Source organism: Microcaecilia unicolor, chromosome 5, assembly GCF_901765095.1.
Source record: "Microcaecilia unicolor chromosome 5, aMicUni1.1, whole genome shotgun sequence".
Taxonomy (NCBI): domain Eukaryota; kingdom Metazoa; phylum Chordata; class Amphibia; order Gymnophiona; family Siphonopidae; genus Microcaecilia; species Microcaecilia unicolor.
This window is the reverse complement of record NC_044035.1, coordinates 98,878,455-98,891,372: the sequence shown is the minus strand read 5'-3', so window position 1 is coordinate 98,891,372 and position 12,918 is coordinate 98,878,455. Positions and strand designations below refer to the sequence as shown.

At 49.7% G+C, this 12,918-nt stretch overlaps 1 protein-coding gene across 2 annotated transcripts in view; it reads right to left on the bottom strand.

Annotated features, from left to right (window-relative positions):
- NRBF2 (nuclear receptor binding factor 2) overlaps positions 1-12,918 on the bottom strand; it is a 30,876-nt gene that overhangs the window by 2,711 nt on the left and 15,247 nt on the right. For both annotated transcript variants that reach the window (XM_030203122.1, XM_030203123.1), the window contains one exon: positions 578-618. In XM_030203122.1, coding sequence (XP_030058982.1) covers positions 578-618 — 41 coding nt within the window. The remainder of the gene's footprint in view (positions 1-577; positions 619-12,918) is intronic.

Sequence of the window (12,918 nt, the reverse complement as noted above, 5' to 3'; positions counted from 1 at the left end):
TGTCTGCAATCACTTGGGTTACTATTGGTTTTTTGTGAGCAATATTGGGTGTTGCTATACTATAATTTTGTTGATCTGCAGTTTTTTTGATTTTTGGAGTTTTCAAGTAATGTATACATAGCAATAGAGAGGGTTCAAAGCACAACCCACAGATAGCAAAACAAAAAGTACCATGAGCATTCAAAAACGGAATGGTTCTTTAATTCTTGGACCCAACATGGGCCGTATTTTGGCACACAATGCCTGCGTCAGGGGTCAAAAAGCAAACATATGCCTATGCAGGAAGCCCAGACCTGGGCTGCTAACTGTTGTAACTACCAAGTACGTTGCACCTTCAGATGCTCAGAGTCAGCGTTCTATGAACAGAAACAACAGTTATCAGCCCAGGTCTGGGCCTGCTGCATCAGGCATACATTTGCTTTTATGATCTCTGATGCAGGCACTGTGCGTTGAAACACTGCCCGTGTCAGGTCTAAGAATTAGAGAACGGTTCTGTTTTTGAAGAATCTTGGTACGTTTTGTTTTCAATTATATATACACAGAACATTGTCAAGTGAAATGTTAAAATCAGACTCACCTGCTCAGAGTGCGTCAGCTTCATTGCTTCAGTAAGATAAGCTGTATTGAGAGTACACAAACATTACAAGCATATTCACAAAATGCTGGATAAGAAAATCTTGGGAATCTGTAATTATTTTGGCATGGGAGGATACACAGATATGGTAGTAATAATGCAATTGTTAATGGTTATTTTGATCTGAAATATGGATTAGAGAGGTGATCAAATTTGTAGATGAAACAAAGTTATTCAAAGTAGTTAAAAAAAAATTAACAGTCTTCCTGCTTCTGTTCAGCAGTCTAAGTGGCCTTTTTACTATAGCATGTTAGGAAGTTAACATGTGAATTAGAGAACCGTAACTGGTACTGCACAGGCATAGTAAGTGGTTTTGCAGTATTTTCATGGTTCACCTTCCTGCATTAAGAGCATTTTGTGTTAGGAGGCGGTAACTAGGTGGGGCATGGGCAGAGAGCGGACGTGGAGAGCAACCTGCAGGTAGGGAGCAGCACAAACTGATGCTAACCAGCACTTGTACAGTTAATGCAGTTCCATTTAGCGCCTCCTCATGGTGGACATGCCCCTAATAGTTGCGCATTACATCTGTGCAAACTTCAGGTTGTTTTTGCATTAACGCATAGCAACTACTAAATCTAATGCACTTTAGCAAAAAAAAAAACTTACATAAAGCTGGAGAAAAGTGCATCAAAATAGATGACATATGAAACATTTTAGAACCCACTGGAATATGTCAATTTTAGAAGGGGAAATATACACATATAATTTCCATTCTAAAATTGCCATTTATATGTGCACCAGCGCTGGCAGGCACATATCCCCTGAGAGCACAAACACATATATATATATCTGCTAGGAACACCTACTTTATGGTGCTTATTTTAGAAGCATCCAGAAGTCTAAATGGTAGCCTTTAAATATCTGGAGAGGCTCCACTGTTTATGCCATTTCAAAACAATGGCCATTCAAACGTATGGAAGCTCACTATGTCCAAATGGCAAGGAGGCATGGAGAAGGTGGAAAGAGGGAGTTGTCTAGACAGGACTGCAACATAGAGGTGCATTTCCTATTTCACACAGGGAATCAATGTCTGCAGTGAGAAACCCAGACATCAGAATTTAGACCTGCTCCTAGGCACGATTAAGTGCCTGCAGCAGAAGCAGCGCTAAATCCCAAGGGTTTGGGGCCCATGATGCCACCACTCACCCGCCCTCCCTAACATGAGCAGCTCCTCCTGGTATCACCCATTCCCCCCCATGCAGCCCCCTTCATGCATTACAAGACTCCCCTGACAGTGCAGACCCCTTCCCTTGGATTTTTCCCCCCAAAAATGGTCCTTAAAGATAGACACACCGAGCATAAAAATGTCTAGCAAATAGCCATTTTCTAAACAAAAAGTTGGCTTTTTTTCTGGTTTGAAAATGGTCATATTTGCTACTGGATTTTTGGATGTTTTTCACAAAACGTCCAAGATCGGATTTAGACATCTTATTGAAAATGTCCCACCACATATTGTAAAATATTGCATAACATGCTTTATGTGTAAAGCTGGGTTTCATATACAGATATCTTTTCTACAATTGTACAGAAAAATAAAATATCATGGCCATTTTCTAAAGCCATTTATGTGGAATAAACTTTTTACCTACATAAATCGGCCATCTAAAACGGTCTTTCTTCAATGCAGTTTAACAGTATGGGAGTTTTCCCACACCATGTTCACTTTCAGCTGCATTAAGAAGTGGAGTGTTTGGATCAGTGGAGAAAAGGCTGCACACTCTTTATAGCAAATTTCTACCATACAAAAGACAGGTGCAAATGTATGCGGCTTATAGATACTTAGCATCTGCGACATGCTTCAAGGCACAATTGTGCACGTATCTAGTTCATGAAACAGTTTGAAAATTGCCTCTTATATGTATAGGATGCTGGGCTCCACATTACCCACTGTCACTCAGGAAAAATATCATTATGGACAATGCCTTGAAACCCTCAACTCACTATAAAGCAGTAGTCAAAAATGCAAACAGAACGTTAGGAATTATGAGAGAATGCTCCAAGAGGGTAGACTAAGGAGCAACAGACATAGGAAAGGGTGGTGTTGTTGCCTGGAATACCTTCTGCAGTACGCTATGGAGGGCAGGCTACAATAACAGAGCTTATAAGCATAGTGCATCCCTTGTTGCACAAGTGAAGATAGCAGGTCATCACACACATTAAGCACTAAAATACCCTATTTGAAGGTAAAATTATGTATCATACCTGATAATTTTCTTTCCATTAATCATAGCTGATCAATCCATAGACTGGTGGGTTGTGTCCATCTACCAGCAGGTGGAGATAGAGAGCAAACTTTTGCCTCCCTATATGTGGTCATGTGCTGCCAGAAACTCCTCAGTATGTCGATATCAAAGCTCCATCCGCAGGACTCAGCACTTAGAGAATTACACCCACAAAGGGACACTCTGCCCAGCTCACCACCGCCGAAACGGGGGAGGGGAATTAACCCAGCTCATCCCCACACAAGTGGGGGAGGGGAATCCGTCCAGCTCATCCCCGCGGAGCGGGGGAGGGACACCACCCCGCCGATGCGGGGGGATCTGGCTTATCCTGCAACCGCAACCGCGGGAGGAGCTGACTGACCCTAACACCGCCGAAGCGGGAGGGGTATAAAGCTGCCCTACAGCCGCACGAAGCGGGAGGGAGTGCTGGCAGAATTTAAGTCTCAATCCAGCCCCATAAAACGGAGGGGAGAGGAATGCAGCAGCTCACTGTAACACAAACTCGTCTCAACTCTTGAAGAATCCAAGTGAAAAAACTTGAACACGAAGTCCTCCTGAAGTAACTGAAGACTAAACTTGAACCTAAAATTCAACCAGAATATAAACAGTACAGATATCTGGGAGGGGCTATGGATTGATCAGCTATGATTAATGGAAAGAAAATTATCAGGTATGATACATAATTTTACCTTCCATATCATCATGCTGATCAATCCATAGACTGGTGGGATGTACCGAAGCAGTACTCACCCAGGGCGGGACATTGAAATCCCTGACCTCAACACTGAAGCTCCAAACCGGGCCTCCGCCCGAGCAGCCACAGTCAAGCGGTAATGCTTGGAGAATGTATGGGCCGATGCCCAAGTTGCCGCCTTGCATATCTCTGCCAAGGAGATGGACCCGGCCTCTGCCATCGAGGCCGCCTGAGCTCTAGTGGAGTGAGCCTTCAGCTGGATAGGCGGCACCTTCCCCGCGGCCACATAAGCCGCTGCAATGGCTTCCTTGACCCCTCTTGCCACTGTAGGCTTAGCAGCCTGCAGACCCTTACGAGGACCTGCAAACAGGACAAACAGATGATCCGATTTCCGGAAATCATTGGTCACTTCCAAGTATCTGATGATGACCCGTCTCACATCCAGATATTTGAGAGCAGAATACTCTTCTGGGTAGTCCTCCCTACGAAAGGAAGGGAGACAGAGCTGCTGACTCACATGGAAGCGAGAAACAATCTTGGGTAGGAAGGAAGGCACTGTGCGAATAGTCACTCCTGCCTCAGTGAACTGCAGAAAAGGCTCTCGACAAGAGAGTGCCTGGAGCTCGGAAACTCTTCTGGCTGAAGTGATAGCCACCAAAAAGACTGCTTTCAACGTCAGGTCTTTCAGAGATGCCCTCGACAAGGGTTCAAAAGGCGGCTTTTGCAAGGCTCTTAGCATCAGGTTGAGATTCCACGCAGGCACCACTGAGTGCAGAGGAGGGCGCAGGTGATTAACTCCCTTGAGAAAACGCACCACATCTGGCTGCGAAGCCAGGGAAGCACCCTTCAGGCGGCCCCTGAAGCAAGCCAGGGCCGCTACCTGGACTTTCAGGGAACTGAGCGACAGGCCTTTCTCCAGACCTTCTTGCAGGAATGCCAGCACTGAAGAAATTGGAGCAGTAAATGGAGAAAGTGAACCTGCTTCACACCCCGCTGCAAAGGCACGCCAAACCCTGGCGTAAGCAGTAGAAGTAGAGCGCTACCTCGCTCTCAGCAGAGTGGCGATGACCTTGTCTGAGAAGCCCTTCTTCCTCAGACGCTGCCGCTCAATAGCCAGGCCGTAAGACCAAAGGGGGAGGGATCCTCCATCACCACGGGACCCTGATGTAACAGGCCCTGCTCCACTGGCAGTCGCAGAGGTTCGTCCACTGAGAGCCTGATCAAGTCCGCATACCAGGGACGTCTGGGCCAATCCGGACCCACCAGGATTATCCGGCCCGGATGCTTTGCCACCCGATCTAGCACCCTGCCCAACATGGGCCAGGGCGGGAACACATAGAGAATCTCTTGTGTCGGCCACTGTTGGAGAGGAGTATCTCTCCCAGGGATCGAGGGTCCCGTCCTCTGCTGAAAAAGCGCGGCACTTGGCAATTGGCCGATGACGCCATCAGATCTAGGCTCGGCTGGCCCCAGCGCTTCGTGATGTCCAAGAACGTCTGAGCAGATAGCTGCCACTCTCCGGGCTCCAAGGTATGGCGACTGAGAAAGTCCGCCTTGACATTCATGACTCCGGCAATGTGGGCCGCTAACAGCTGTACCAGGTTCGCTTCCGCCCACTGGCATAGATTCATAGCCTCCTTGGCTAGAGGGGCGCTCTTGGTACCTCCCTGGCGGTTGACATAGGCCACAACCGTGGCATTGTCCGACAGGACCCGTACAGGCTTCAACGCCAGTACCGGGATGAACTCCAAAAGCGCCAACCGAATGGCTCTGAGTTCCAGGAGGTTGATAGACCACTTTGCCTCTGCAGGAGACCAGAGCCCCTGCGCTGTCCTTCCCAAGCAGTGGGCTCCCCAGCCCGACAAAGAGGCGTCCGTCGTGACGACAATCCACTCCGGGGTCACCAGAGGCATTCCTGCAGACAACTTGTCTGTCTGCGTCCACCAGCTCAGCGCCTTGCGCACTGCTGGGTCCAAGGGAAGGCGCACAGCATAATCCTCCGACATCGGAGTCCAGCGCTGCAGCAGAGAGTGTTGTAGTGGTCACATATGAGCCCTGGCCCAGGGCACTACTTCCATCGTGGCCGTCATAGAGCCCAACAGCTGCACATAGTCCCAAGCCCGAAGAGGAGAGGCTACTAGGAACTGGTCCATCTGAGCCTGAAGCTTGACAATCCGATTGTCTGGCAGGAACACTCTGCCCACTTGGGTGTCGAATCGAACTCCCAGATACTCCAGGGACTGAGTTGGGCGCAGCTGGCTTTTCTCCCAGTTGATGATCCACCCCAGGGAGCTCAAAAGAGCAGCCACCCGGTTCACAGCTTTGCCGCACTCTGCATAAGAGGGGGCTCGGATCAACCAGTCGTCCAGATAAGGATGGACTTGTACTCCTTCCTTCCTCAGGAAGGCCGCGATGACCACCATTACTTTGGAGAAGGTCCGCGGAGCAGTAGCCAACCCGAACGGGAGGGCTCTGAACTGGAAGTGTCGGCCCAGTACTGCAAAACGCAGAAAGCGTTGATGAGGAGGCCAGATGGGAATATGCAAGTCCGCTTCCTTGATGTCCAAGGATGCCAGGAACTCTCCTGCCTTCACTGCCGCTATTAACAGAGCGGAGGGTCTCCATGCGAAAGTGCCTGATTGACCCCTTTGAGGTCGAGGATAGGCCGTACAGAACCTCCTTTCTTTGGTACCACAAAGTAAATGGAGTAACGTTCCTTGCCAAGCTGATTTTCTGGCACCGGAACGACCGCACCCAGGTGGATCAGATTGTCCAAGGTCTGCTGCACTGCCACAGCTTGACCGGAGACTTGCAGGGAGAGAGTACAAACCCGTCTCTTAAGGGTCGGCAGAACTCTAGCTTGTAGCCGTCTCTGATGACTTCCAGCACCCAAGCGTCTGAAGTTATTGTGGTCCACTCGTCCAGAAACGAGGACAGCCGTCCTCCAATCTGCACTGGGGCGTGGACCAAGGCCCCGTCATTGGGTACAAGACCCTAGGGGAGGACCGGAGGGAGCACCTCCGGGACGGCGGTCTCTGCGAAAGGAATGCTGCTTGGGGGAGAAGTTCCTCTTGAAGGAAGAGGGGGCAGAGGAGCCCGACCTGCCCGGGCGGTACCGACGGTCTTCCTGAAACCATCCTCTGGAGGTACCGGGGCGAGCACTAGCCCGAGCCCTGACCTCTGGTAACTTCTTGCCCTTAGACGTGCCGAAATCGGTCACGATTTTGTCCAGCTCGACCCCAAAGAGCAGCTTGCCTTTAAAAGGCAATCTTGCCAGGCGGGATGTAGAGGCGTGGTCAGCAGACCTATGCTTCAGCCAAAGCCACCGCCGCGCAGAGATTGTCTGAGCCATGCCTTTAGCTGAGGCCCTCAAGACATCATACAGCAAGTCTGCCAAATAGGCTAAGCCCGATTCCAGGGCCGGCCAATCAGCCCTCAAGGAATGATCCGAGGGGGAAGCCCGCTGCACCATAGTCAGGCACGCCCTGGCCACATAGGAGCCGCAAACTAAGGCCTGCAAACTTAAAGCAGCCGCCTCAAAGGACGACCTTAAGGCTGCCTCCAATCTTCTGTCTTGGGCGTCCTTTAGGGCCGTGCCACCTTCCACCGGCAACGCCATTTTCTTAGTCACCGCAGTGATTAAAGAAACCACGGTAGGCCACAGATAGGCCTCACGTTCACTTTCAGGCAAAGGATAGAGGCGGGACATAGCCCTAGCCACTTTAAGGCTCGCTTCCGGGACATCCCATTGAGCCGAAATTAAGGTGTGCATGGCCTCATGCACGTGGAAGGTTCTATGCGGGCGCTTCGTCCCCAGCATAATGGCAGAGCCAACAGGGGCTGAGGGAGAGACGTCCTCCGGAGAGGAAATCTTCAAAATGCCCATGGCCTGCATTAACAGGTTGGGCAAATCCTCTGAGCTAAAGAGCCGCGCTGCAGAGGGGTCATCCGCTCCATCCGAGCGGGGATCCGTCTCCTCCAAGGAATCCGCAAAGGACCGTTGGGAGAACTCAGATACGCTGCCCTCATCTATATCGGAGGAGACAAAGTCCTCCAAGGCCTGGGAATCAACCCGAGGGCGTTTACCTCCGGGGGCCTCAACCTCTTTACCAGACGAGGGAGCAGGGGCAGCGTTTGCATAAGGAAGGCCTGATGCAGCAGCAAAACAAACTCGAGGGAGAAACCCCCCAGACTGTGCACTTCCGCAGCCTGGGCTACAGCCCTAGACGCACCCTCAACCGGCGCTCGCAAGAGCGGGGGAGAGACATGCTGCGCATCCAAGATGGCGTCCGGCGCGACACTCCGCGAAGGAGCCGCGCGGGAAGAACGGCACTTAACTTTAGCCGCTTTTGTGCCGTCGCCCAAATTAAGGGCGTTCATGGCATCAATGTCTCCCACCTCAAGGGCGGCCCAAGAAGAAGCCGTCCGAGCCGCGTGGCCGGCCAATATGGCAGAGGCGAGCCGCAGGGGATGGGCGTTTATGGCGGGAAAAACCGCCACACCGGAGGAAGGACCGGGACACTCATCGGTCACGAAACTGTCACCCAACAAGGGCGATCAGACTTTAAGACCCCCACATCCCCTCTAGAAGCGCACACGCGATCCGGGGAGCGACTCTTCGCGCCCTCGCCCTCCGACGCCATAGGCCACGTGGAGACCAATCGGGGAACCCCCTGCCCGCTATAAAAGGTAAAAATTTACCTGCTTTCCGCTCCGAGCTGTAACGACCTGGTGTCCCAGTGAGTAGCTGCAATAAACGTTTAAATAAACGTCGAAATAAACGCCTTTAAGGACGTTCAAAATTTTTTTTTTTTTTTTTAAACGGAGCCAGCGGGAGGGGGGAGAAAAGGAGGGACCTGGCGCCACCAGGTTTGCACTTGCTCAAGAAGAGCCCTCAACCCCAGGCACTCAACAAAACCTAAAAATTAGGCTTGGAGGCCTAGCCAGAGCTGCTGCTGTGTGTGACCACCACCTGCTGAGATAGAGAACATACTGAGGAGTTTCCGGCAGCACATGACCACATATAGGGAGGCAAAAGTTTGCTCTCTATCTCCACCTGCTGGTAGATGGACACAACCCACCAGTCTATGGATTGATCAGCATGATGATATGGAATGACTCAGCAATCAGTATTAGGACATCCAGAATTAAAAGCTCTAGAAATCCTAATGGAAATGCAGGCAACCATGCAGCTGGGTCACTCTGGAGAACTGAAAGAACAGAAATAACTGGAAGTCCTAGAAGAAATCCATCTGGCAGTCTATGTAAGAGACCAAGGAAACTGGACTTTTGGGATGAAGAAAACTGGGCAGACAGGATGGTCTGTCTACTAAGGTACTACCGGTAGGCAGGAAAAGATCATAGTAACATAACATATTAGATGACGGCAGAAAAAGACCTGCACGGTCCATCCAGTCTGCCCAACAAAATAAATTCATATCTGCTACTTTTTATTTGTACCTGTCCTCTTCAGAGCACAGACCGTATAAGTCTGGCCAGCACTATCCCCGCCTCCCAACCACCAGCTCTGGCACAGACCATATAAGTCTGCCCAGCACTATCCCCGCCTCCCAACTACTAGTCCCGCCTCCCACCACCAGCTCTGGCACAGACCGTATAAGTCTGCCCAGCACTATCTCCGCCTCCCAACCACCAGCCCCGCCTCCCACCACCGGCTCTGGCACAAACCAATGTAGGAGAAAAGCATCTGACGCTAGTCTGTCGTGGGCCTGAAGCCTGGAACAACACTGAGGGACCCTGTGATTGATTTGAGTGGCAAAAAGATCCACCGAAGGGGGTGCACCCTGCACGGAAGATCTTGCGGGTGATGCCCATATTCAGCGACCACTCGTGAGGTTGCATTGCCCTGCTCAGCCTGTTGGCCAGATTGCTGTTTATGCCTGCCAAATAAGTGGCTTAGAGAAACATGCCTTGACGGCGCGCCCAGACCCACATCTGGACGGCTTCCTGACACAGAGGGCGAGATCCGGTGCCCCCCCTGCTTGTTGGTGTAGTACATCGCAACCCGACTGTCTGTTTGAATCAAGATAATTTGGTTGGACAGCCGATCTTTGAAAGCCTTTAGAGCATTCCAGATCGCTCGTAGCTCCAGGAGATTGATCTGAAGACCTGTTTCCTGGAAGGACCAGGCTCCATGAGTGTGAAGCCCATCTACATGAGCTCCCCACCCCAGGAGGGATGCATCCGTCGTCAGCACTTTCTGCAGCTGAGGAATTTGGAATGATCGTCCCATGGTCAAATTGCGAAAGTCTGAGGACAGCCGGATAACATCCTCCAGATTCCCCAAAGCTTGATACCATTGGAAAGCTAGGGTCCATTGAGCTGATCTCATATGTAGACGTGCTATGGGTGTTACATGAACTGTGGAGGCCATGTACCCCAAGAGTTTCAACATCTGCCGAGCAGTGACCTGCTGAGACGCTCAAACTGCAGACACCAGGGACAGGAGGTTGTCTGCCTGTGTCTTGGGGAAATAAGCCCGAGCTGCTCGTGTCCAGTAGTGCTCCAATGAACTCCAATTTTTGAACAGGAGTAAGATGGGACTTGTTGTAATTTATTACGAACCCTAGTAGCTCTAGCACCTGAATAGTCATCCGCATGGACTCCCGAACACCGTCCTCCGAAGTGCTCATCACCAGCCAATCGTCAAGATAAGGGAACACATGCACTCATAGCCTGTGTAGTGACACTGTGACTACTGCTAGGCACATCGTAAACACCAAGCGTATATGCCAGGCCAAAGGGCAGTACACGGTACTGAAAGTGCTGTGTTCCCAGCCAAAATCAAAGATACTTCCTGTAAGCTCAGAAAGGCATATCCCACCGACCCAACATAAAAGCCTGAGCACCTGCAACACAACAAAACCAAAAATCCTAATGGACACACCCCAACGTCCCTCTTCCTTCCTAAGTTCCCTAATATACCTACCTTACGTGAACCTATTCTACTACAATAACACCTGTATTTGTTCATTCCAGAACTGGCGAACGCCACTACGGTACTATGTAAGCCACATTGAGCCTGCAAATAGGTGGGAAAATGTGGGATACAAATGTAACAAATAATAAACAAACAATAATAAATAAGCTGGAATTATCAAGATATGTGTGTAAGCATCCTTTAAGTCCAGAGAGCATAGCCAATCGTTTTCCTGAATCATGGGAAGAAGGGTGCCCAGGGAAAACATCCTGAACTTTTCTCGGACTAAGAATTTGTTCAGGGCCCTTAGGTCTAGGATGGGACGCATCCCCCCGTTTTCTTTTGCACAAGGAAGTACCTGGAACAGAATCCCAGCCCTTCTTCCCCTGGTGTAACAGGTTCAACCACATGGGCCTTGAGAAGGGCGGAGAGTTCCTCTGCAAGTACCTGCCTGTGCTGGGAACTGTAAGAATGAGCTCCCGGTGGGCAATTTGGAGTTCTGGATTCCAGATTGAGTGTGTATCCTAACCGGACTATTTGAAGAACCTACCAGTCGGAGCATACGAGAGGCCACCTTTGGTGAAAAAACATTAATCTCCCTCCAACCGGCAAGTCACTTTTACTGTGGCTATGCTTTGCTGGAGCCAGTCAAAAGCCCGTCCCTTGCTTTTGCTGGGGAGCAGCAGGGGCCTTTGGCGCACACTGTTGACGAGAATAAGCGCGCTGGGGCTGAGCCTGAATAGGCTGTCAGGATGCTGGAGTGTACCTATGCCTAGCATAGGAATAGAGAGCACTCTGCGTCCCCCCCCCCCCCCCCCCAAAAAAAAAAAAAAAAAAAAAAAACCCTCCTGGTTGAGGAGGCTGTAGCAAAAGGCACCCGGCTAGTGAGAGAAGACATAGCATCATTGTGCTTTTTTGATTGCCTCAGGGTTGGATCCGATGATGGTTGGTCCCGAGGGGCTTGCACAGCAGGAGGCTTCGAGATAGGTGGAGACCCACTCGATGCCTCACTGCTCCCAGCAGCCATGTGTACCTCGGCTCCTGACATCGATGTGTCCCTCGATGTTGATGCAGCTGACGTTGAAGGACCGGACCTAGCCCCAAAAAGTTTCTCTCGCTGGGCTTCAACTAGTTGGGTCCTTTTCTTCATACGAAGACACAGGGCACAACAAGCTGGGCTATGGTCGGGCCCAAGGCACTGAATACACTAAGATTGGGTATCTGTACCTGAGATGATCCGGTTGCACCGAATACAACTTTTAAAGCCGCTGGGTGTCTTCGATGACATGGAAGGAAAAACGGCACAGGCGAAATCAAAGGACTCGATTGTGCCTAAGTAAAAAGGGCACAAAAAAGGCTAGAAACCCGACTGCGCGGCCTAAACCCGGCCACATTGAAAAAGAAAGGAAAAACTTAAGCCAGGGGACAAAAAGAAACTTTAAGACATAAAGGACACCTAAAAAAAAAATAATAATAATAATTAAATAAATTAAAAAACAAGCGACTAAAAGTCGAGTTAGCGAAAAAAAGAAGGCTCTTTTCCTGTGCAGTTCAAGGAGCACAAAAATAAATCTGCTGCACCCCGTCGCGGAAAAAAAAGAAAACTGAGGTACGCTCTCGCGCAGCGGGAAGTCAGTCCGAACATGCGTGGTGCATGTGCGCCAAAATGCTCTGGCAAAGTTTTTTCTATTTGCTATGGCAAATGTCGGTTCCTGGGCTGACGCGGACATCGACCCACTTGTGAGGATAATACAGCCTACTTGTCCTCGGAGAACACAAGAGAGACAGTCCCTGATCAACAGAGCTTATAATCTATTCAAGATAAACAAAAAGGACAAATAAGGGATTACGGAGTTACTTATTACGGAAATAATTAAAACATGGATATTAAACAAGTTATTAATAAATTAAGAGTTAAAAGCATCCTCAAAAAGGTGGGCTTTTAGCCTAGATCTGAATAGGGTTAGAGATGGAGTATGACATACCGTCTGAGAAGTCTATTCTTGGCATTCAGTGCAGCAAGATAAAAGGAATGGAGTCTGGAGTCAGCAGTGGAGAAGAATACAGATAAGAGAGATTTACTCGATGAACGGAGTTCCCAGGGAGGAGTTTAGGGAGAGATAAGAGAAGAGAAACTGAAGAGCTAGCTGCAGAATGAATGCACTTGTACGTCACTAAGAGGAGTTTAAACTGTTTACGGAAATGGACAAGGAGCCAATTGAAGTGACTTGGAGAGGGGTTACGTGCATGTAAGCAACACTTGTGAAAGGTAAGTTGTGCAGCGGAATTTTGAACAGATTGAAAGGAAGTGAGATAGTTTAGCGGGAGACCTGCAAGAAGAAAGCTGCAATAATTAATACGCGGACAAGGGTTTTGATAGGATTTTGGTGATGTTATAGAAAAAGAAACAGGTTTTAGCAATCTGTTG